General features: G+C 51.8%; 1 protein-coding gene across 2 annotated transcripts; it reads right to left on the reverse strand.

Annotated features, from left to right (window-relative positions):
• Positions 1-1,613: 1,613 nt before the first annotated feature.
• nek1 (NIMA-related kinase 1) lies at positions 1,614-23,128 on the reverse strand. Of its 2 annotated transcripts, none has more exons than XM_084473390.1 (34): positions 22,989-23,128; positions 22,168-22,317; positions 21,699-21,795; positions 20,970-21,067; positions 20,434-20,517; positions 20,274-20,341; positions 20,111-20,197; positions 19,541-19,595; positions 18,904-19,104; positions 18,477-18,549; positions 17,908-18,032; positions 16,844-16,900; positions 16,664-16,723; positions 16,514-16,561; positions 16,356-16,436; positions 15,693-15,862; positions 15,129-15,233; positions 12,921-13,023; positions 11,105-11,188; positions 10,954-11,031; positions 10,593-10,679; positions 10,009-10,173; positions 8,683-8,733; positions 8,242-8,545; positions 7,601-7,762; positions 7,212-7,370; positions 6,983-7,082; positions 5,741-5,799; positions 4,966-5,177; positions 4,147-4,289; positions 3,435-3,856; positions 3,123-3,256; positions 2,554-2,686; positions 1,614-2,451 (listed from the first exon to the last, which is right to left on the reverse strand). In XM_084473390.1, the coding sequence occupies exons 2-34, from the start codon at positions 22,282-22,284 to the stop codon at positions 2,438-2,440; spliced, it is 3,936 nt and encodes a 1,311-aa protein (XP_084329516.1). In that variant the 5' UTR covers positions 22,285-22,317; positions 22,989-23,128; the 3' UTR covers positions 1,614-2,437. The 2 variants fall into 2 exon arrangements, with proteins under 2 accessions (XP_084329516.1, XP_084329515.1); XM_084473389.1 differs by having other exon boundaries at positions 17,908-18,035.
• Positions 23,129-23,600: the final 472 nt, after the last annotated feature.

The raw sequence follows: 23,600 nt of genomic DNA on the forward strand, positions 1-23,600 counted from the left end.
GCAATGTATCCAACTAGCGGGATCTAAACAAACTAAGCTCCAGCGAATTACTACAATGCAGAAGTAGTGGAGAATGGCGAAACACAGCAACTCTAGCCTACTCTCAACCAAAATAAAACTAATCGCCGGTGCAGCAGTGTGAACTGCCCAGTTTTTAGAACGTCTCAGCCCGTCTCGTCGCAAGGAGTCGCAAGGAGTTGCGTCGCGAATCTTTGGTCTGAACTGGGCTTTGGCATTATAAGCAGTGGCGGTTTTGTGGCCCGTCAACAAATCCGCCACACATTGCTACCTCTGTGGGAAACACTGCCGTGACCGTGATCCAAATGCAATCGCGGCTGCGACGTGAATGCACGCCACGGTAAAGTTGCGCAACACAGGTGGAGCTTATTGACACAACATCATGAACCAAGTCTGAGGCTAAAGCTAACCTCAATCGACCCAGACATCACAGAACTCTGTTCACAGAGCCACGCACACCCCTCTCACTAAGCATGATAGGCCCAGAGTCGCCATTACCAATTTCTTTTTTATTATTATTCTTATGGGTACATTCCCCAGGATTACTTTGAGAAGGTCACAGTAGGGCCTACTATTCTCAATTTTCAATTTGTGCCTGAGTAGGCTACATTCTCCTTCAAACCTAAACATTATATTCTGACCTGTTGTTAGTATTGTCTCGTTGCAAGTGTTTAAATACAATACATGAGTTTACATAGTCTACAGTTGGTTGTTCAGTCAAGTAAAGTTATGTGAATAATAAATCATATTATTAATATTAATGCCTTCTTTGTAAACTTTATTTTAATTCCGGTGGTAGGCCTACTTGGAGAGCCAAATAATTTCTAAGGTGGTACTCATGGTAAAAAGTTTGAGAACCACTGCACTAGGGGGTTCCAGGGTTATACTCCGGGGAGTTAAAAATATAATAAAAATTATTTAAAAAAAATTCTATAAAAATAAATTATTTTAAAAAAATTATATAAATAAAAACATTTATATAATTTTTTTTTTCTTATTATTTTTTTTAGGCGTCCTCCTTGGTCTGTTGTTCTGGAGGGGGTCCGATTTTTCTGTCTCTCATTCACTCCCGTCTCTCACTCAAACATACGCGCACACACAGCTCCAAGTTGTCTCTATACTATATTTCTGCTCCTTTCTCCCGTCATAAGAACATTACTGTATGTAACCGTGGCTATCTGTTGCGTGGCTTTCCCACTAAGATAGCTTTCTTCATAAAACATAAGTATTAATTTTTAGTGTTTCTCATGTCACAGAAACCACAGTGAATCCTGTGTTTCTGTGCCCCGCTGTGGTGTCGACAGCACAGAGCTCCGGTACCGTTACAGGACAGCGGTGGTTTCTTTCAGCTTGTATTGTATTCTAATTTTAGTTTATAGTAAAATACTAAAAAGTCAACTGTTCACACTGAAATATCTCAGTGTCCTACAAATATAAATAATGTACATGTAGAACAAAGTGCAACACAAGAACAACAGACACAATCGAGGAGTTCGGATCGCGTTTCTCTGACGTGTTCAGAGGAGAGGAAATAGGGAGGCTCAGTTCGTTAAAAAAGGGTTTTATTTTATAGAAAGAATTATAATATTTTTCCCATTTCACGTGAACTCGTACAGTCGTGTCAGTGGAACATATATATCGGTGTTAGCTACCTCGGTACATCACCATGGCAACCAGACAGACCATCACTGATGTTCAGAAGGCCTTGTGTTAAATAAACAAGTAGAAACAGGTAGAAAAGAAAAGGTGTTAAAGTGTCCGATAGTCCGCCTGATGAAGGATCGTAGGAAAAGAGGTTCGACTGGCTGTGTGTCATCATGGCCGTGTGAAGATTGGATGGACAACTACACCCTGCTCCCCGGGTGGAGGGGTGAGACGGTGCTGATGGCACCACATTCAGTGTATGAGCAGAGAGGTCCTCAACCACGTCCTCTGCACATCGAGAACATCCGTGTGGAAAACAGAACCAGAATCCTGGAAGATCCTGGAGCCTGGAACATCGTTTAGAACAAAGTGTCCAAGCAAAGAACCCAAACAACACAATTTAAGACACACACACACACACACACACACACACACACACACACACACACACACACACACACACACACACACACACACACACACACACACACACACACACACACACACACACACACGTGTATGTGTGTGACAGAAGGGGAGGAGCAGACCTTTGGTTAGTAAGAACACACACTGGTTAATGCACTTCATGTAGAACATGACCCCTGGTGTCGGTGGGAGTGGAGGAACAGGCCGCGCCCATCATGGGGCTGCATTACCCCATCATGCAAGTGTGCCTGAAACACTTTCAGATGTGACGCTACAACGACACTCCATGCATAGAACTTCGGTCCCGGGAAGACCTCGGAAGACCGGGACAAGACCGGCACAAGACCGGCTACTCGTCATTATCTAGAGAGGACAAGGAGAGAGTGGACAAGGAGAGAGGCTGTTAGAACAGGCTGTTTTTATCCCTCCCTCATTACTCTATGTGGCAGGTTGAGGAGGACCCACCTTCTTGGTAGGCCCCGTCGGCCATGACCAGGTGCAGGATGTTGGGGTACAGGTGCTGGTGCTGGGTCCCCAGGATGCTGAGCACCAGGCTGGAGCCTAGCTGGATGCTCTCGTCCTCGTCCTCGTGGATGGCCTTCAGCACAGGGGAGCACCGTCACATGACAATTAGGGGGCATTTAGGAGGAGGTCTGGAGGGTTCAGGGGGTCTGGAGGTCTAGAGGGGTCCAGGAGGTCTGGAGGGTTCAGGGGTCTGGGGGATTCAGGAGGTCTGGAGGTCTAGAGGGGTCCAGGAGGTCTGGAGGGTTCAGGGGGTCTGGGGGGTTCAGGAGGTCTGGAGGTCTAGAGGGGTTCAGGCGGTCTGGGGGGTTCAGGAGGTCTGGAGGTCTAGAGGGGTTCAGGAGGTCTGGAGGTCTAGAGGGGTTCAGGCGGTCTGGGGGGTCCAGGAGGTCTGGAAGTCTAGAGGGGTTCAGACAGTCTGGGGGGTCCAGGAGGTCTGGAGGTCTAGAGGGGTTCAGGCGGTCTGGGGGGTCCAGGAGGTCTGTGGGGGGGGGTTCTTGGGGGGTCCTCACCTTGATCTTGTTGTAGGCCTCGATGAAGTTCTCAAAGCCCATGAGCTGCTCCAGGTTGAAGCGCAGCTCCTCCAGACGGCTGAAGATGCTGTCCTGGTGCTCCTGCTGCTCCTCCGCATCCTCACCACTGCTGTCTGAGGGGGGAGTCATGACATCATCACCTAGTCTAATGACATCATCGCCTAGTCTAATGACATCATCACCTAGTCTATGACATCATTACCTATCATTACCTGCCAAATGCCAAATTACGTCAGTCATGGTGGAACGGTAATGGTAATGCCATCATAACATTATGACATCATTAATCACCTGAGTGCCACTCCTCGTTGAGCTGACTATTGCTGCTGTGATCCTCCTCCTCCTGCTCCTCCTCCACACCGTTGGTCAGCAGCTCTTCCACCTCCTCCTCATCTCCAGGGCTTCCATTGGACTCCTCATCCTCCTCCTCCTCCTCTTCATCCTCCTCATCATCATCGTCCTCCACCATGTGGTTTAGCTCCTCCTCCTCAGGAACCCCTCCCTCCTCCTCAGAAGCCCCTCCCCCCTCACGGATGGGCGGGGCTGCACATCCTTCTGGGTTCCCGTTGAAGTCTCCATCTTGCTCCTCCTCCTCCTCCTCCTCATCCTCTTCTGGTGGGCTCCTGGGGAAGTCCCCCCCCTCCTCCTCTTCCTCCTGGAGGAGTCGCTCCATGGAGGCCCTGAGTTCCCTCAGGTCCTCATCCTCGTAGCCCCTGGCAACACAGCAGCCTCTGGTTAGCACTGCTAACTAGCATACAGCACGCCACTAACTAAGCTGTAGCATGCTGCTACTAGGATTACACGGTACACAGTAAGCCACACAGTGTACTGGGAGCTAGGCTCACATGATACGTAGCACAGCGAGCTCTCACAGCACGCTAGCAATAGCAGCTACATATGAAACATAAACTCATTAGATCTATTAACAGCATGATGTTTTGTCCTGTAGATACCAGTACGGACCACTAGGGTCTGGTTTGATATCTCAACTCTCTGGTCTTACTCCTCAGCCTCTGATTGGTCGTCGTCCTTAGCCTCCAGGTGGTTGTCGGGGGCAACCGCCGGGTCATCGCCGGGGGCGACCACGCACTCCGGAGTTGAGCTGAAGAGACGACTCAGGTCAGGCAGAGAGCAGGTCCTCAGCATCTAGAGAGAGAGAGAGAGAGAGAGAGAGAGAGAGAGAGAGAGAGAGAGAGAGAGAGAGAGAGAGAGAGAGAGAGAGAGAGAGAGAGAGAGAGAGAGAGAGAGAGAGAGAGAGAGAGACTATTGGATATTCCCGCTTTAAGACATGTGTGACGCGGTGTGGGTCTGTGTGTAGCTGTGTGTGTAGAGGTGTGACTGACTCTGTAGCTGTGTTCGAAATCGTTCCCTATCACGGATATAGTGCACTATATAGGGTGCTCGCCATTTTATAGTGGTGTTCGAATTCTCAGTAGTTAATTTCATTTACTTTATAGTGGACTGGACAATAAAATACCCAAAATTCCAAACCCATAAACACTATATAGGGAATAGTGAGTGAGTGAATAGGGAACAATTTCGAACACAGCTTGTGTGTCCCAGAGAGGTGTGCACCATGTGACACCGCATCGTTCATGATGCTATAAATACCCCGGCAGCTTCCAGAACATCTGCCCCACGGCTCACCATCACCTGCCCTCTGCGACCACCTCTGGATCACCGTGACAACGCCCCCGCCCGCCTCCCACACCCCTCCTCCCTTTGGACCGAAGCCATCTGTGTGTGCGTGTGCGTGTGTGTGTGTGTGTGTGTGTGTGTGTGTGTGTGTGTGTGTGTGTGTGTGTGCGTGTGTGTGTGAGACCTTGGGGTTGGGGGAGTCGAACAGACCGGCCGACAGCCCCAGCAGGAGGTCCCGGTGCTGGGAGGAGCGCAGGGGGGAGACGGAGCGAGAGCGGGAGGCCAGGGAGCAGGAGGAGTCGTCCAGGGAGGACTGGGCCGAGAGGAGGGCCAGGGTCCGCCGGTGGGCGGGGCTACACAGCCGCGAGAACAGAGGCTCCTCCCACGGGGGCGGAGCTAGGAGGGGAGAGAGGAGTTAGAGAAGAGGCGCAGAGAGGAGGGGAGGAGAGAAAGATTTAACAACCAAAGATTCCTCCCCCCTCCCTTCGTTTCTCCCCCATTGAGAAGTTTTGCATTCATGCACCTGTGATTGACAGGTAAGATGGATTCTCTGATGTAAAACCCTCCCTTTAACCAGACCTCCACCTGCTGACGGAGCACCAGGGACCTCCAAGAGGGATGTATTAAGGGGATTCGTTTTTCTCAATAAAGACGTTTTTCAGGCGACCTTTGCCTCGGGAGGTAGAGCGGGTTGGCTGGTAACCTGAAGGTTGCTGGTTTGATCCCCGGCTCCTCCTAGCTAGAGTGTCGAGGTGTCCCTGAGCAAGACGCCTCACCCTGACTGCTCCTGACCAGCTGGCTGTCGCCCTGCGTGATTGACTCTGCAGTCGGTGTGTGAATGGATGAATGTTTGGCCATATTGTAAAGCGCTTTGAGCAGCCACTGGTTAGAAAAGCGCTGTATAAAGCACTGTTACATATGGTGGAGATGAGCAGTGATGAACTGAGAGGAGGACTCACCTGCTGGTTCGGAGGGCTTCTCCTCGGTCTCTGCTGGGGCCGCGGCGCCCTCTGCTGGCCTGAGAGAGAACAACAGGTCAGCCTCAACGGGATGCACCAGACCTGGGGCCTCATTTATAAAACTCGTAAAACCCTCCCTAAAACATTGCGTACGCCCAAACCTCAGAATGTGCGTACGCACAAAAATATTCAGATTTATAAAACCGTGCGGCGCACACCTGTACGCACTCTTCTTGTTATAAATACCAACTTGCGTTGAATTTGGCGTGCGTGCACGAGCGCCATGCTCCTCCCAAGTTCGTCCCATAATAGTCCTTATAAGGTCAATGCTAATTAATCAATGAATATTCCTAGTTTATAAAACGGGTGGCATAAATTAAGCGATCTGATTGGTTCCCAACTGTTGTATACGCCCGTTCAGTTTACAGAGTTCAGTATCACTCCGCGCCTTGAACTTGAACTGTTTATTTATATATAAAAGAAATAGCATAGTTCACTGAAGCCTAAAAACATGTTGATTGCTGGAGAGGGTGGAAATGTTGTAAAGCAATAGGCACACGGTGAGTGAACTCGATAGAAGGCTAAATTGCCGGCGAACCAAGCTACCTTCTCTAGCCTAGCCTTCTCTCTGAAGGACGCTACAGTGTGTTGCATAGCAACCGCCGTACACTTTGCAGGCAGTCAGGAGGGACTACTTTTTTGTATTCGTTAAAAAAAATGCTTTTCCGACTTTCTCGCTTTTTCAAAATTGAGGGTGTCTATGACTTTAATTTCGCCATACTTACGTAACCGTTTTATAAAAGCAATAGATCACTTCAGTCAGTGGTATACGGTCACAGTTAAGGGGGTCGCCGTCCCTCCGCTGCGCGTCGGGACGGACAATGGTATAATGACCGTATGCCTGTCGTGATCTATTGCTTAAATATAAGGAACCTTCGCTGGCCTATCATTACACGGGAACACACGCATGCATTACACGCACTCGCATCTCATACCCCTCACTAAATTCTCGAGCAATTCCAAAGCTGCCATATTTTAGCCCGTTAGAATACAGAGGCCAACAGGAGCATTATTTATTGGCCTTGTGCCAATATGATAATTAATTACTATGTCCTATAGGCTAATTTATAGGTGTGTGTGTGTGTGTGTGTGTGTGTGTGTGTGTGTGTGTGTGTGTGTGTGTGTGTGTGTGTGTGTGTGTGTGTGTGTGTGTGTGTGTGTGTGTGTGAGATGGTGACTCACTGGGGGGGCGGTGGCTGCCAGACCTGCTTCACCTCAGCGGGGGGGCGTGCACGTGGCTGCGGGCACACCCCCAGAACCACAGCCTCCAGGTCCAGGGGGTCTGCAGGGGTCAGAGGTCAGAGAGACTGAGTGAGTGTCTTCTGACTGTGTGTGTGTGTGTGTGTGTGTGTGTGTGTGTGTGTGTGTGTGTGTGTGTGTGTGTGTGTGTGTGTGTGTGTGTCCTACTAACCCAGGATCTCTGTGAGGTCAGAGGTGGGTCCAGGTCCAGTCTCCGCCCCGGGTCCAGCACCAGGACCCTGATCCAGATCAGGGAGGGGAGCTGTGACCCCCTCCCTGAGGGGAGCAGCGGGGGGGCTTGGTCCCTCCCCCTCCCCCAGGTGGGATTTTTCTGGGAGGAATAATCAATTAACAATCAATTAACAATCAGTTGACCATCAATTAGACATCAATCAATCCTGGAGGATAAAGACACAGGTCCTCCATGAGGGGAGGGGCTAGTCTAGGTTAGGGTCTTCTGATTGGCTGATATCGGCACTCTGTGGTACACTGTGTTGGTTGGAGATGGTGCTGGAGAGGAGGAGGAGCAGGAGAAAGAGGAGGAGCAGGAGGAGGACTTACCCTGGCAGGGGCTGCTGTCTCCCAGTATCGTCTGGGTGAGAGACTGAAGCTCCGCCTCCTGCAGGACTCGGAGCACCAGGCTGTCGGGACTCCGCCCCCATGCCTTCCTAGGCCCCTCCCCCAAGGCCACATCCATCCTGATCACCTCACCCACAGTCTGGTCTGAGACACACAGGGCATAGGGAGAGTGAGTTAGAGGTCATAGTGAGAGTGAGTTAGAGGCCGTAGTGAGAGTGAGTTAGAGGCCGTAGTGAGAGTGAGTTAGAGGTCATAGTGAGAGTGAGTTAGAGGCCGTAGTGAGAGTGAGTTAGAGGTCATAGTGAGAGTGAGTTAGAGGCCGTAGTGAGAGTGAGTTAGAGGCCGTAGTGAGAGTGAGTTAGAGGTCATAGTGAGAGTGAGTTAGAGGTCATAGTGAGAGTGAGTTAGAGGTCATAGTGAGAGTGAGTTAGAGGCCGTAGTGAGAGTGAGTTAGAGGCCGTAGTGAGAGTGAGTTAGAGGCCGTAGTGAGAGTGAGTTAAAGGCCGTAGTGAGAGTGAGAGTGAGTTAGAGGCCATGGTGAGAGTGAGTTGGAGGCTGTAGTGAGAGTGAGTTGGAGACCGTAGTGAGAGTTGGGGGGTCTATACATTATGTATTGTGGGTACCAGCGATGATGCAGCTCTCCTCGAGGGTCTGCTGGCCCAGGGCCAGAACCACAGGGGCTCCGGCCTCCCACCTCCTCCTGTCTCCTCCTGACCCCGGGCGCTCCTCTGAGGGAGGGGGGGCCTGTTCCTGCTGGGGGGGAGGAGCAGGTACCACAGGGGCCGGGGGCTCGAGAGGAGCCGGGGGTTCTAGAGGAGCAGGAGGAGGAGGAGGAGGAGGAGAGAGAGGAGCTGAGGGTTCCTCCTCCACTGGACTCTGGAGCTGGCGGTTCTGATTCAGCCTCCGAAGGATCTCCTTCTTCTCCCTCTGGAGAGGAGAAAGGAGGCAGGGCGGGGTCAGAGGTCAGCTGGGGTCACAGAGGTCAGCTGGGGTCACAGAGGTCAGCCGGGGTCACAGAGGTCAGCTGGGGTCACAGTGTGTGTGGATGTGTGTCTGGAACGTACTTGGATCTCAGCCGTCTCAGTCTTCAGCACGTCTTCATTACGGACCGAGTTCTGCAGACAGGAAACCAGTCAGCTAGTAGTACTACAGTAATCCTCCTGGTAACTAGTAGTACTACAGTAATCCTACTGGTAACTAGTGGTACAATATTAATACTCCTGGTAACTAGTAGTACTACAGTAATCCTACTGGTAACTAGTAGTACTACAGTCACCCTACTGTAACTAGTAGTACTACAGTAATCCTCCTGGTAACTAGTAGTACCACAGTAATCCTCCTGGGGCCTCATTTATAAAACCCTCCCTAAAACATTGAGTATGCCCAAACCTCAGAATCTGCGTACGCACAAAAATATTCAGATCTATAAAACTGTGCGGCGCACACCTCTACGCACTCTTCTCGTTATTAATACCAACGTGTGTTGAAATTTGTGCTCGTGCACGAGCGTGCACAAGCGCCATGCTCCTCCCAAGATCGTCCCATAATAGTCCTTAAAAGGTCAATGCTAATTAATCAATGAATATTCATAGTATATAAGGAGCCTTTGCTGACCTATCATTACACAGGAAAACACGCGTGCATTACACATGCTCGCGTCTCATACCCCTCGCTAAATTCTCGAGCAATTCCAAAGCTGCCATATTTTAGCCCGTTAGAATACAGAGGCTAACAGGAGCATTATTTATTGGCCTTGTGCCAATAGGATAATTAATTACTATGTCCTATAGGCTAATTTAATGTAGGCCTACATATATATGTATCAGGAAAATTAATAAAACTTAAAAGTGATACAGTTGGTCTGGCCGAGGATTGTGATTTGAATGGGTTGTAGTGTGTTGAACATAATATTTCCTTAATTCATATTTCATAATGGGTGCTTTTTATAAAATGAATAAATAAATCCAAAGTCATAGTATGTGGTGCGCAATGTGTGTTGGGTATCGGGAGGTAGCGTGTTCTTCTTCTTTTGGCATTATTGGCCGCCACCAACTTCCTGTTGTCGTCTCCGGAGATCACTGTTTGAAAAACTTTGCGGGACCTTTACTCCAGGGTGAAAGGATGCGTAGAACTGCGCACTCTTTTCCACAAGGAAAAGAACCGCCAACGTTCTCACGACGTTGGCGGTGAAAGATGCATACGCACATTTCATCCCTGTTTCCGCAACATTTTTGTGCGCAGAGACCTTTATAAATGAGGGCTCTGGTAACTAATAATACCACAGTAATCCTACTGGTAACTAGTAGTACTACAGTAATCCTCCTGGTAACTAGCAGTACTACAGTAATCCTCCTGGTAACTAGTTAGTGGTAGTAGCTAGTTGTACTGACCGCTCCAACCTCCTTCAGAGCCGTTGTCATGGAGATGGCGGGCAGAGGGGGGGGGTCAGCAGGGTCCAGGTTCTCCCGGGGGTCAGAGGTCGGCTCTGACGAGCTGACCTGCGACCCCGCGTCTCCTCCTGCTGCCACGGCGACATTCACCCCGCGGGCCACCAGCTGAGGGAACGGAGAAGAGAGGCTAGGCTCACGGCTAACAGACAGCTAACGAGCTAGCCTCTCCATAGCCACGTGAGACCAGCTAACGAGCTAGCCTCTATGTAGCCCCATGAGACCGGGACTGATTAGGGGGTCCGGGGGGGTCCAAACCTCTAGCATCCTAACTATCTGTGTTGTATACGGGGAATGGGTTAACCTAGTGATGGTTAGTGCTTGGCACTTGGTTCTATGAACATCCTTACTGCACCAACAGCTTTCCCTCCGACAAATGTACTTATTGTAAGTCTCTCTGGATAAAAGCGCCTGATAAACGCCCTGAAGGTAAATGTAGCAACACCCGTGACGTAGCGACCCAGGTGGAGCTAGAGGTGGAGGTTTCTCAGCTGTGATAGGTGGAGGTTTCTCAGCTGTGTTCTTACGTGCTCCTCCCAGGCCCTCTGAGACGCCTCCTTCCTCCTCTTCTCCAGCTGCTCCTGCAGCACGGCCGCCCGCACACTGGCCTTGGCCTACACACACACACACACACTATTTACAATATTTCCTAACATTCACCCATTCATGCACACATTCACACACCGACGGCCGAGTCGGCCCCTCAGGGCGATAGCCAGCTCGTCAGGAGCAGTCAGGGTGAGGCGTCTCGCTCAGGGACACTCAGCTAGGAGGAGCCGGGGATCGAACTAGCAACCTTCAGGTTACCAGCCGACCCGCTCTACCTCCTGAGCCACACCCGCCCTCATATTATATAGAATAGTACAGGAGAGTGTGTGATTGGCTGACCTTCAGCACCTCTATCTTCTTCCTGCGGAGCTCCGCCTCCTCACTGGACCCCACACTGTCGGAGCCGTCGCTGTCATACTGGAACAGAGGGCGGGTCACTTCCTGTGTGCACTTCCTGTCATGCTCAGTAGAGGCGTGCGGCGAGTCTTACCTTCTCCCCTCTCATCCGAGCCTTCATCTGCTGGCGCTCGTTGAAGTTCTGCAGCCGGATCTGACGGAGACGGGTTAGATACTCCTGAGAAAGAGAGAAATAGAGAGAAATAGAGAGAGAGAGAGAGAGAGAGAGAGAGAGAGAGAGAGAGAGAGAGAGAGAGAGAGAGAGAGAGAGAGAGAGAGAGAGAGAGAGAGAGATGTAAGAACACACACAGACGAGTAACACACAGCAGCACACGACGTAGGGGTGGTGCATGGTGGTGTAGGTGGTGCATGGTGGTGTAGGTGGTGCATGGTGGTGCAGGGGTGGTGCATGGTGGTGTAGGTGGTGCATGGTGGTGTAGGGGTGGTGCATAGTGGTGTAGGGGTGGTGCATGGGGGTGTAGGGGTGGTGCATGGTGGTGTAGGTGGTTCACGGTGGTGCATGGTGGTGTAGGTGGTGCATGGTGGTGTGGGGGTGGTGCATGGTGGTGTAGGTGGTGCATGGTGGTGTGGGGGTGGTGCATGGTGGTGTAGGTGGTGCATGGTGGTGTGGGGGTGGTGCATGGTGGTGTAAAACCCAGGCAGGGACAACAGAAAGCATTCAGGACACAAAACGAACCAAATCATGAGCTGAAACCAAAGCCGGTGGAGGTGGAGGTGGAGGAGCCGTTAGAGATTAATAATAATCATGATATGAAGAACACAAGATAAACAATAAGGACCGGGAGCAAACCAACCATGAGGGGTGAGCTGCTGACATACGCATGCAGCCAGCGCCGAGGGAGGAGCCTGGGGGGGGTGGGGGGTGAGGAGGTAAGGAGGGTGTGAAGAGGGGTCTGGGGGGTGAGGGGTTGAGGAGGGGCCTGGACATGAGGGTCTGGGGGGGAGGGGGTGAGGGGGGGAGGAGGGGTCTGGGGGGTGGGGGGGGGGGGGGGGGGGGGGGGGTGAGGAGGGGTCTGGGGGGTGAGGGGGTGAGGAGGGGAGGAGGGGTTAAGGGGGTGAGGAGGGGGTGAGGGAGGGGGTGAGGAGAGGACCTGGTTCCTACCTCCTCTTCCTGATTGGCCCGGGGCCTCCTGAAGCGGTGAGGCCCCGCCCCCCGGTTCCCGTAGACCGCCGCCGCGTTCTGCCGCGCGCCCTACGGTCAACCACACCTTAGAACCAGGAAACACCACCCAGAGACACCACCCTCCACCCAGGGCCTCCACCCAGAAACACTGGCCTCCACCCAGAGACACTACCCTCCACCCAGGGCCTCCACCCAAAGACAGAGACACAGGCCTCCACCCAGGGCCTCCACCCAGAGACAGAGACACAGGCCTCCACCCAGAGACACCACCCTCCACCCAGGGCCTCCACCCAGGGCCTCCACCCAGAAACACTGGCCTCCACCCAGAGACACTACCCTCCACCCAGGGCCTCCACCCAAAGACAGAGACACAGGCCTCCACCCAGGGCCTCCACCCAGAGACAGAGACACAGGCCTCCACCCAGAGACACCACCCTCCACCCAGGGCCTCCACCCAGAGACAGAGACACAGGCCTCCACCCAGAGACACCACCCTCCACCCAGGGCCTCCATGCAGGACCTCAACCCAGAGACACAGGCCTCCACCCAGAGACACAGGCCTCCACCCAGGGCCTCCACCCAGAGACAGAGACACCACCCAGGGCCTCCACCCAGAGACAGAGACACCACCCAGGGCCTCCACCCAGAGACACAGGCCTCCACCCAGAGACAAAGGGCCTCCACCCAGGCCTCAGAACCAGGGGGTATTCAGCAGGAAGGTGGGGTCAACAGGTCAGGAAGGTGGTATAGAGGTGGGGGTACCTACCAGCTGTCCCTCCGCCCGGACCTTGTTCAGCATGGCCTCTCTCTTCCGCTGCAGGAACTGCTCCACCTGGCAGCCCCGGCCCGCCCCCACCTGGGCCCGGTGCCTGGGGAGACACAGGTCAGTACTGTCTAACCCCAACCCGTCTCTGTACTGTCTAACCCGACCCGTCTCTGTACTGTCTAACCCCTACCTGTTCCTTAATGACCTGTCTCTGTACTGTCTAACCCCTACCTGCTCCTTAATGACCTGTCTCTGTACTGTCTAACCCCTACCTGCTCCTTAATGACCTGTCTCTGTACAGTCTAACCCCTACCTGCTCCTTAATGACCTGTCTCTGTACTGTCTAACCACGACCTGCTCCTAATGACCTGTCTCTGTACTGTCTAACCCCTACCTTCTCCTTAACAAAAGGTCTTAATCATTATTGACAACAACAGGACTAATGTGCAGAACTTTGGTTCTAGTGATGTATAGTTAGTTGTGTAGTTTGTTTTGTAGTTTGTGGTGTAGTTTTTTGTGTAGTTTTTTGTGTAGGTTGTGGTGTAGTTTGTGGTGTAGTTTGTGGTGTAGTTCGTGGTGTAGTTTGTGGTGTAGATCCAGGGGGTATCACAACTTCTCTGTAGAACATGAGTTCCATTCTGAGGATGTCTGTGTGTGTTAGTTAGTAATGCCATGACAACCAGCAGTCAACACGGTCGACAAAGAGCGTTCCCTCAACAACGGGTGAAACATGATTCTGAACACACACACTGAAGGGATCTGGGATAGACAGTCACTAGAGGAGGCTACGACCTGTTCATGTTATAGATTATAGATTACTGATTATCAGAGACCCACATGTATAGATTAAAGACAATAGGGACCTGTGGATTAGGGCCTGTATGTATAGGGCAGCGGTTCTCAAAGTGTGGGGCGCGCCCCACTGGTGGGGAACAGAGACGTGACAGGTGGGGCGCGACAAACGGGAGGAAATTTCACTGAAAACTCCACATTTCTTATGGTAGGAGTGAAAGCTTGACAGTAGGGCTGGGCGATATGGACCACAAGTCATATCTCGTATTTTCAAGCAGAATGTCGCTATAAGATATATACATGATGCTATAAAATAAGTGCTGTCGCCGCGCTCCAACTCGTCATTCTACATCGGGGGCGCCGCGTCGCTGTGCTCGTTAACCTGCCTGTAGGCCAGGGTGGCTAAACATTTTAAAATTAGTCAGTCAAAAACAGTCGGAGCAAGATGTGGCAAATACATGTTTCGCTCTGAAGGGGATTTTAAAAAGTGACGCGAGCGGAAGAGCGGAGGCTGGGGGGGGAGCGTGTGTGAGCCAGAGGCAGAGCGGGACGGAGAGAGAGGTGAGCAGAGCAGTCCTGCACGGCTCTCATGTTGCAAACCCGCACCCGTCCTTATACCCGCACAACTTAAAACCACATCCGACCTGAATATCAGATCCAGCACCGGAGAAGTCTCGCTCTCTTGCTGCGCGGGATGCACTGAGCAGGGGTGGCGAGGATAAATCTGTCAATCTGAGCGATATTGGGAAACGAACGACCGTGCTTCTCGCCACCGCGATCACACACCGACAGAGTCGTCTTTAGGTGTTGTAACCGAGCAGCAGCTTCGTCCCGATGCTGAGCCTCGTCACTGGAGTCCTCCCCGTCCCATAGCGTGTCCGCTGACACTCCAGCTCTCTTCTCGGCCGGGGGGGCGCTGCTCGCATATTTTGTAGACGTGTCACTAATAATGATTTTTTTTTAATTTGAAATAGGCCTACATTTGAACATTTTAAGCTTGCAGCTTTGCAGCCACTCATGCAGGTATAGGTCTCATGAGTTCAATTGCTCACCTGTCTTGCCAAATGCATTGCTCGTCTTTTTTTTTTTTTTTAACAGATTGCAAAGTGGCACTTTTATTTTCTCTTTTTCTGAACTTGGTACAAGTCATGACACAGCTGCACTTTTATTTTCTCTTGTTGTTGAACTTGCTGTTATTTGACGTTATTGAGTTAGAATTTAGATACAACATGATGTAACTTGATGTTACTTCAATAAATGTGGAGATGTTAAGCTTGGCGTATTTCGTTAGCGTTGTGTTGGGGCGATGGGGGCAGGTGGGGCTTGAACATCCCCCCTTGTCCAAAGTGGGGGGTGACCGAAAAAGTTTGAGAACCACTGGTATAGGGGATAGATGATAGGGGATAGATAACAGACCTGTGGATGTGTGCCTGTCTGGAGACAGACTGCAGTCTCTGGATTTCCCTCCGGACGGCATCGGGGGTGTGGGGGGGGAGGGGCCCGGCAGCAGCAGGAACACCCCTGACACACACACACACACACACACACACACACACACACACACACACACACACACACACACACACACACACACACACACACACACACACACACACACACACACTTGTATCCACTCCAGATGAAAGAAACTGCCTTTTGAACCAAAGCATGATTGTTACAGTATACTGTAATATCATCACAACGGTCCGAGGGACTTTTGCGTTAGTATGTAGTTGTGCGTTAGTGTGTAGTTGTACGTTAGTGTGTTGTTGTCTGTTAGTGTGTAGTTGTGCGTTAGTGTGTTGTTGTCCGTTAGTGTGTAGTTGTGCGTTAGTGTGTTGTTGTGTGTTAGTGTGTAGTTGTGCGTTAGTGTGTAGTTGTGCGTAAGTGTTTGTAGTGTGTAGTTGTGCGTTAGTGTGTTGTTGTGCGTTAGTGTTTGTAGTGTGTAGTTGTGCGTTAGTGTTTGTAGTGTGTCCGTACCGCACTGGGCTGCCCTCCCTGGACAGGTTTGTGTGGTAGTGATCGTAGCCCGCTCTGCCGTGGACGGAGACTATAGCAGAGGGCGGGGCCTGGGCCGAACAGGGGGCGGGGCCTATGCAGAGGGAGGGGCCAGCACCAGGCCCCGCCCCCGCGGCTCTCTTGCCGAAACCCTGAAGATGACAAACAGAAGCTGTGTTCGAAATCGTTCCCTATCACGAATATAGTGCACTATATAGGGTGCTCGCCATTTTGTAGTGCTGTTCGAATTCTCAGTGGTTAATTTCGTTCACTATATAGTGCACTATAAAATACCCAAAATTTGAGTGAACATACGATGTTCCCTACATGTTACTCCCGTATACCACAATGCAATGCGGGCGCATATACTGACACAAATGACGTGCAGAAATGTTCAGCGTAGTGTCCGAATTCTCGTTTTTTGCACTATATAGGGAATGAGGGTGTAGTATAGTGAGTGAGGGAATAGGGAACGATTTCGAACACAGCTAGAGAGTCTGTGGTTAAACGCATGACCTGGAACAACCAACCATCCTAATTCAGTCGTTCATTCATGAACACAAGAATCACAATCTCATCGTGTCCACTTTATGAGGGCGGCCTGTGGCTAAGGAGAGAGAGCGGGTTGTCCTCATTTTTATGTACCTTCCTCTCCGGGCTGCCCCCCCCGCTGGCTCCCAGGACGTGCTTCCAGCCCTGCTCCCGCGCCTGGTTGATCCGGTTCATCTGGAGGTCAGAGGTCAGCGGTCAGACCCCTCTGAGGTCCCCTCCGACCCCTCACCCCCCAACCCAGCAGCACCCACCTTCTCCCTCTCGTAGCTCTTCACCTGCCCCGCCTTCAGCAGCAGCACCTGGAGGAACCAGGGGAGGAGGAGTTAGAGGGTGGAGGAGGGTGAAGGAAGTGGACGCGAAGGGTGGAGGTGAAGGAGTAATGATGAAGGGCATGGCCTCACCTGCTCCTTGTGTTTCCTCTCCTTCTCCAGCTGCTCCGCACGTTTCTTCCGGGCCGCGTCCTGCAGCACAGAGAGACGTTATCAACGGGGGGAGGCCTCCACCCTAGGGCCTCCAGCCTGCTGGGGCCTAGTCTCTAGTCTAGCGCCTCCTGCTGTAAGAGGAGGTGGAGGGGGCTATACCTCATGTTTCTTCCTCTCGTCCTCCGCGTGACTCACTCTCCTCTGGGGGACAGGGGCCTGCACACACACACACACACACACACACACACACACACACACACACACACACACACACACACACACACACACACACACACACACACACACACACACACACACACACACACACACACACACACACACAGTTTAGTGGGGGTTAGTCTGGTGGTTTAGTGGGGGTTAGTCTGGGGGTTAGTCTGGTGGTTTAGTGGGGGTTAGTCTGGGGGTCAGTCTGGTGGTTTAGTGGGGGTTAGTCTGGTGGTTTAGTGGGGGTTAGTCTGGTGGTTTAGTGGGGGTCAGTCTGGGGGTCAGTCTGGTGGTTTAGTGGGGGTTAGTCTGGTGGTTTAGTGGGGGTCAGTCTGGGGGTCAGTCTGGTGGTTTAGTGGGGGTTAGTCTGGTGGTTTAGTGGGGGTTAGTCTGGGGGTCAGTCTGGTGGTTTAGTGGGGGTTAGTCTGGGGGTTTAGTGGGGGTTAGTCTGGTGGTTTAGTGGGGGTTAGTCTGGGGGTCAGTCTGGTGGTTTAGTGGGGTTAGTCTGGTGGTTTAGTGGGGGTCAGTCTGGGGGTCAGTCTTGGGGTCAGTCTGGGGGTTAGTCTGGTGGTTTAGTGGGGGTGAGTCTGGGGGTGAGTCTGGGGGTTAGTGGGGGTTAGTGGGGTCCGTCTGGGGGTTAGTGGGGGTTAGTGGGGTTTGTCTGGGGGTTAGTGGGGTTTGTCTGGGGGTTAGTGGGGGTGAGTCTGGGGGTTAGTGGGGGTGAGTCTGGGGGTTAGTGGGGGTCCGTCTGGGGGTTAGTGGGGGTCCGTCTGGGGGTTAGTGGGGTTTGTCTGGGGTGAGTCTGGGGGTTAGTGGGGGTCCGTCTGGGGGTTAGTGGGGTTTGTCTGGGGTTAGTGGGGGTCAGTCTGGGGGTTAGTGGGGGTCCGTCTGGGGGTTAGTGGGGTTTGTCTGGGGTTAGTGGGGGTCAGTCTGGGGGTTAGTGGGGGTCCGTCTGGGGGTTAGTGGGGGTGAGTCTGGGGGTTAGTCCCAGTACTCACCACTCTCGGTCTCCTGGCTCCATCTGAAACCCTTCTGGCCGCTAGAGGAACGCCGTACTTGGCAGCGGGTTTAGTGATCTTCTGAGCCGGGGAGAGGAGAGTGGAGGTCTGGGCTGGACGCTTCGCTGCTACACAACACGACACAACACGACAAAACACAACACACAAAATGATCAGTGCTGCTTCTAGAGATGTTCCGAGACCATTTTTTCCTTCCCGATACGAATTCTGATTCCTGAACTTACTGCCAAGAAATATTTTTTCGGACCTAGATCATTAACATTTATAATCGATAATAATAATAACAATTCATTAGTGTTCTTGTAGTTAATCGTTAGCATCCATGTTTTTCCTTTAATCCGGCTTGGAGATGACACATTTCCATTTCGACTTTCCCCCTCCGACCGTTAACGAACACAGCAGAACACCGTACTGTAGTGTTCATGATGTTCTAGCAAGTCACATGATGTATCAGATTCCTTCCGATACTGGTGTCGGTATCGGAACAACTCTAGCTCCTTTAACTACGATGATGCATTGAAGACTCTGCCCTGGGGGGTGGGGCTTACCTGGGAGCCCCGGGGCCACGCCCCCTGGAGGCTGCTTGTGGAAGAAGGCGGGGCTGAACTCCTGAGCAATGATCTGGAAGACGAGAGAACGATCAGTGCAGACCCGGACCTGGTCCAGACCTGGTCCAGATCGGTCCGTACCTGCAGACTGAAGCACTGAGACCGGAGACCGGAGACCGGAGACCGGAGACCTGAGACCTGAGACCAGAGACCAGAGACCAGAGACCAGAGACTACAGACTAGAGACTAGAGACTAGAGACTAGAGACTAGAGACTACAGACTAGAGACCTGAGACCTGAGACCTGAGACCTGGTCCAGACCTGCGGACTGGGGAACCTGGGACCGGTCTGAGGAATTTTGACCTGGGGCCTGGGGGTCCGTACCTGTGGAATGAGGAACTTAGACCTGGGGCCTGGGGGTCCGTACCTGTGGACTGAGGAACTTGTGGATCCTGCAGGCGAGGAAGGGCTTCTGCAGCACGGTGCTGACGGAGGGCCGCTCCCGGGGGTTGCGTCTGAAGAGCAGGCCCAGCAGGGAGCGCAGGTCCTGGGAGTAGTGCAGCGACACCGGGGGGTAGGACCCGCGGATGATCTTCAGGACCAGGTTCTTCATGTTGCCCGCCTCAAACTGGGGGAAGACGCAGAAGACTGAATCCCAGCACCGCTCTGATCAGTGGATCATCTAGAGCTGCTCCGTGTGAGGACCAGGGGATGGACAATATAAGGAGGGCTCACGTTAGCCTAGCCTAGCCTAGCGTACCTATGATGGACAGTATGAGGAGAGCTAACGTTAGCCTAGCCTAGCCTAGCGTACCTATGATGGACAGAATGAGGAGGGCTCACGTTAGCCTAGCCTAGACTAGCCTAGCGTACCCATGATGGCCAGTATGAGGAGGGCTCACTTTAGCCTAGCCTAGTGTACCCACGATGGCCAGTACGAGGAGGGCTCATGTTAGCCTAGCCTAGCGTACCCATGCATTAACCATGGGGGACCTCAGGGGAGTTTACCATGAAGCACTTAGAGGGCTGCCATGTGAGAGGAGCGGTGGAGGCAGGATACTTACAGCATGCTTTAGGGTACACATCTCATACAGCACACAGCCCAGGGCCCAGATATCACTGAAGGGACGGACAGACAGACAGCAGGGTGAGGTGGACAGGAGGGTGCAATCATCAGTCAGTGCCTCGCTGGAGAGCCTCAGAGAGTAACATGGCCGAGGTGTCCCGGGTTACATGCAGACACCAAACAGATGAAGAGGAATCGATACAGATCTTTCTGCTGGCCATGAGCAGTGATGAGTTCAGTCAATAGAGAGGAGACCTGATACCCTCACAGCTTCCTAAAGCGGGAATCCCCTCTGCTACGGTCCCTCACCATAACGAGGGGTGACTAGGGGGAGGAGGCCTCCTCTATGGTTTGACAGACCACCACGCCCACAGACATTATGGTGGCTGGTTTGGACCAGTGGAGACCGGATGAGTCTAATGATGTCCAGTTAAGTCCAGCAAGGCCCAGATAATATCAGGCAAGTCCAGTTAAACCAGTTGAGACCAGTTAAGACCATTTGGGAGTTAAAACCGGGTTGGAGACTGGGGGGAGAGCAGGGGAGAAGAGGGGAGAAGAGGGGAGAGACCTTTTGTTGTTGTAGGGCTTGTTCTCACAGATCTCCGGCGAGAGGTAGTAGGGCGTCCCGATGCAGGTCCGGGCCAGCTCCACCGTGCTGGAACATCAAACACGTCTCAGATACGTCTCAGACACTGAGCTCAGACACTGAGGACATGGGTCTTGTCACCTACCTGTTCAGCACTCTGGCGATCCCGAAGTCTCCCAGCTGCACCGCCCCGTGTTTGGTCAGGAAGATGTTCTGGACGGTCACATAAGGAGAGTGTTAACCAGGTGCTATGGGCAGGCCCGAGTATAAACCTGCGCTCAGCGGCACCACGGCACTACCCCTACCTGGGACTTGATGTCTCGGTGGAGGATCTTCCGGTCGTGGACGTGTTTCAGAGCCAAGCAGATCTGAACAAACCAATCCAGGACCTGGAGGAGACAGAGCCACTAGTTACAGGAACCAGAAGAACGTCATGAAGGTAGTTTACAGATGGAACGTTCCTACAGCTGCTGTATGAACCACAGGAGGTTCCCTCCAGTACAGACGTCCATGTTGGGGGACAATTTGATTGGATGTTTTGAGTTTCAGTTTAGCGCGCCTCATTTTATTAATTAAATATTGATATTTGGGGTGATATTTCCTGTCTAACTCTTCAGGAATAAAGCATAAAAATGCAAAAAGAAATTCTTAAAAAAAAATCGATATTTATTATATCGATATTTTGGCGCCAGTGTATCAATTCTCGTATCGCACGGAGAAGGGTGACAATATATCGCCAGGCGTATCGATATTTTGTCCCAGCCCTAATGTCCATGTGATGTGTCAGTGTCCTATGTGTACTGATTCATCATTATCATCCTCCTCATCATCATGAGCGTACCTGTTCCTCAGGGAAGGGCCCGCTCCTCTGAGAGTTGATCTTACGGAAGAGGTCCCCGCCCTCGCAGTAGTCCATCACAATATAAAGACACCCCGCCTCTAGCAGACGCACAAACATGGACACACACACACACACACACACACACACACACACACACACACACACACACACACACACACACACACACACACACACACACACACACACACACACACACACACACACACACACACACGCACGCCAGAGTTATCTGTTAGCCAGCACATCCCATGAAACCATGAGCAGACACAGCTAGATAGAATCTAGGAAGCTAATCGGATGTAGCATGAAGATAAACAGGCTAAAGTGAATTAGCTGGGTTGGGTCAGGCTGTGATCCTGGGCTCTGCTCTTTCAGCTTCTATTCTGTTATTGTTTTGTCCTAAAGAAATTCAGTAGGCTTCGTTTAGATAAATACAGTAGGCTCCATCTAGATAAATGCAGTAGGCTCCATCTAGATAAATACAGTAGGCTCCATCTAAATAAATACAGTAGGCTCCATCTAGATAAATACAGTAGGCTCCATCTAGATAAATGCAGCAGGCTCCATCTAGATAAATACAGTAGGCTCCATCTAGATAAATACAGTAGGCCAGATGGGACTTCCTCTAGATAACTACAGTAGGCCTCATGGGACCTCCTCTAGATAACTACAGTAGGCCTCATCTCCTCTAGATGAGGAGCACCGTACCTTCGAAGGACTCCTTGTACTGCACGATGTTAGGATGGCTCATGTTGGCCAGAACCGCAACCTCCTTCCTCGACTCCTGCCGCTCCCTGCTGGACATCTGGAGGAGAAGGAGGAGGAGGAGGAGGTCAGGGGGGCAGGGGTCACAGGGCGGCATTTGTCCCAGGAGGCAGAGTGGGTTAGCCTTAAGTATTCCAGTTCGATCCCAAGCTCCTCCTAGCTGAGTGTCGAGGTGTCCCTGAGCGAGACGCCTCACCCTGACTGCTCCTGACCAGCTGGCTGGTCGCCCTGCGTGGCTGACTCTGCCATCGGTGTGGGAATGTGTGCATGAATGGGTGAATGTGAGGCAATATTGTAAAGCGCTTTGAGCGGCCACTGGTTAGAAAAGTGCAGTATAATTGCCATCACTTTACCGTTTACAGAGACAACTGCTCAGGGTAAACATGGCGGGACGGCGAGGGAGACCACCTACCCTGGAGATGCCGATCTCCTTAATGACGTACTGGTGTCCATCTTGTTTGGACTGGACCAGGATGGCTTTCCCAAATGACCCCTCCCCGATCTTCTTCAGCTTCTCGTACTTCTCCATGTCACCGTGAGGACCGTCTCCTCATCGCAGGAACTTACAAAGGAAACACAACTGTAATATAAAGTCACTCAAACATCTGGAGCACTTCAGCATCTCCAACCCCCCAGCAGAAGGTCCCACGGCCTCAGACCCCCGTGGACAGCACGACACAACTGGAGACTAGCTTTTATTCCAAAGCGACTTGCAACCCATTCATGCACACATTCACACCCCGACGACGGAGTCAGCCACGCAGGGCGACAGCCAGCTGGTCAGGAGAAGTCAGGGTGAGGCGTCTCGCTCAGGGGACACCTCGGCACTCAAACTTTTAATACTAAAACACCTAAACAGTACAGTCCAACCCACACACATACACACACTACAGTCCAACACACACTACAGTCCAACCCACACACATACACACACTATAGTCCAAGACACACACTACAGTCCAACACACACACACACACACACACACACACACACACACACACACACACTATAGCCTCCTACAGTTGGTGCATCCTAACCACACACACACACACACACACACACACACACACACACACACACACACACACACACACACACACACACACACACACACACACACACACACACACATCACCTCCCGCAGCGACGTGCTGTACAACTCGCTGACAACAACACAACACAACATCGACACAACCCACCGTCTGTGGAGCAGGACTTTAGAGGGTGCTTACCTGCTGCCTCCGTCCTGGTTCTGACTACGACTCCGACTACGTCCGATGAGCCCTTTGCTTGATTGTGATTGGCCGCCACCGGTAAGTTCCTGGTAGCTGATTGGACAATAGAGCTGTCCTTCACCACTGAGGAGGATTAGTCTCCGCCCTCTCTTTGAGAACTTCTTCCTTAGCAACGGAAAGCGGCAGGAAACGAATGGGATTCATTTATTAAATAATGATTAATGGGGAAATGTCAGGTTAATTCTAAGATATAATATAGTAAAATATATAATTGTTATATCACATTGGGTGAATCTCAGCGTCTTTTATTTATTACCTAAATGACTGTATTGATAACATGAAATAATGTTTTCTTACCTATTTATATTTCATTAGCCCTTTTTATGTGGCCACTACTTAGCGAAAACATCCCAATATGAATTTAAGGGTTCATCGAAATAAAGTACGTAATGTTTAATTAAATATAAATGAATGAACGGTGAGTCACGTGATACACGAACGGATTCAAGCGATCACGTGGTCGTTCGTCACGTCACGTCAGCTCGCGTCGCCGCGCGTGTTGACGTCAGCTCGCATCGCCACGCGTGTTGACGTCAGCTTGCGTCGCCG

The sequence above is a fragment of the Micromesistius poutassou genome (genome assembly GCF_964030765.1).
Source record: "Micromesistius poutassou genome assembly, chromosome: 9".
Classification (NCBI taxonomy): domain Eukaryota; kingdom Metazoa; phylum Chordata; class Actinopteri; order Gadiformes; family Gadidae; genus Micromesistius; species Micromesistius poutassou.

What these genes read in the sequence shown, in the direction of transcription:
- nek1 (XM_084473389.1), bottom strand. Translation starts at nt 22,284, where the DNA reads ATGGAGAAGTACGAGAAGCTGAAGAAGATCGGGGAGGGGTCATTTGGG. An exon ending in GGGGCAGCCCGGAGAGGAAG is followed by an intron (nt 15,863 to 16,355) that starts GTACATAAAAAT and finishes TGTCATCTTCAG; the next exon opens with GGTTTCGGCAAGAGAGCCGC. An exon ending in GAAGCCCTCCGAACCAGCAG is followed by an intron (nt 5,178 to 5,740) that starts GTGAGTCCTCCT and finishes CTCCCCTCCTAG; the next exon opens with CTCCGCCCCCGTGGGAGGAG.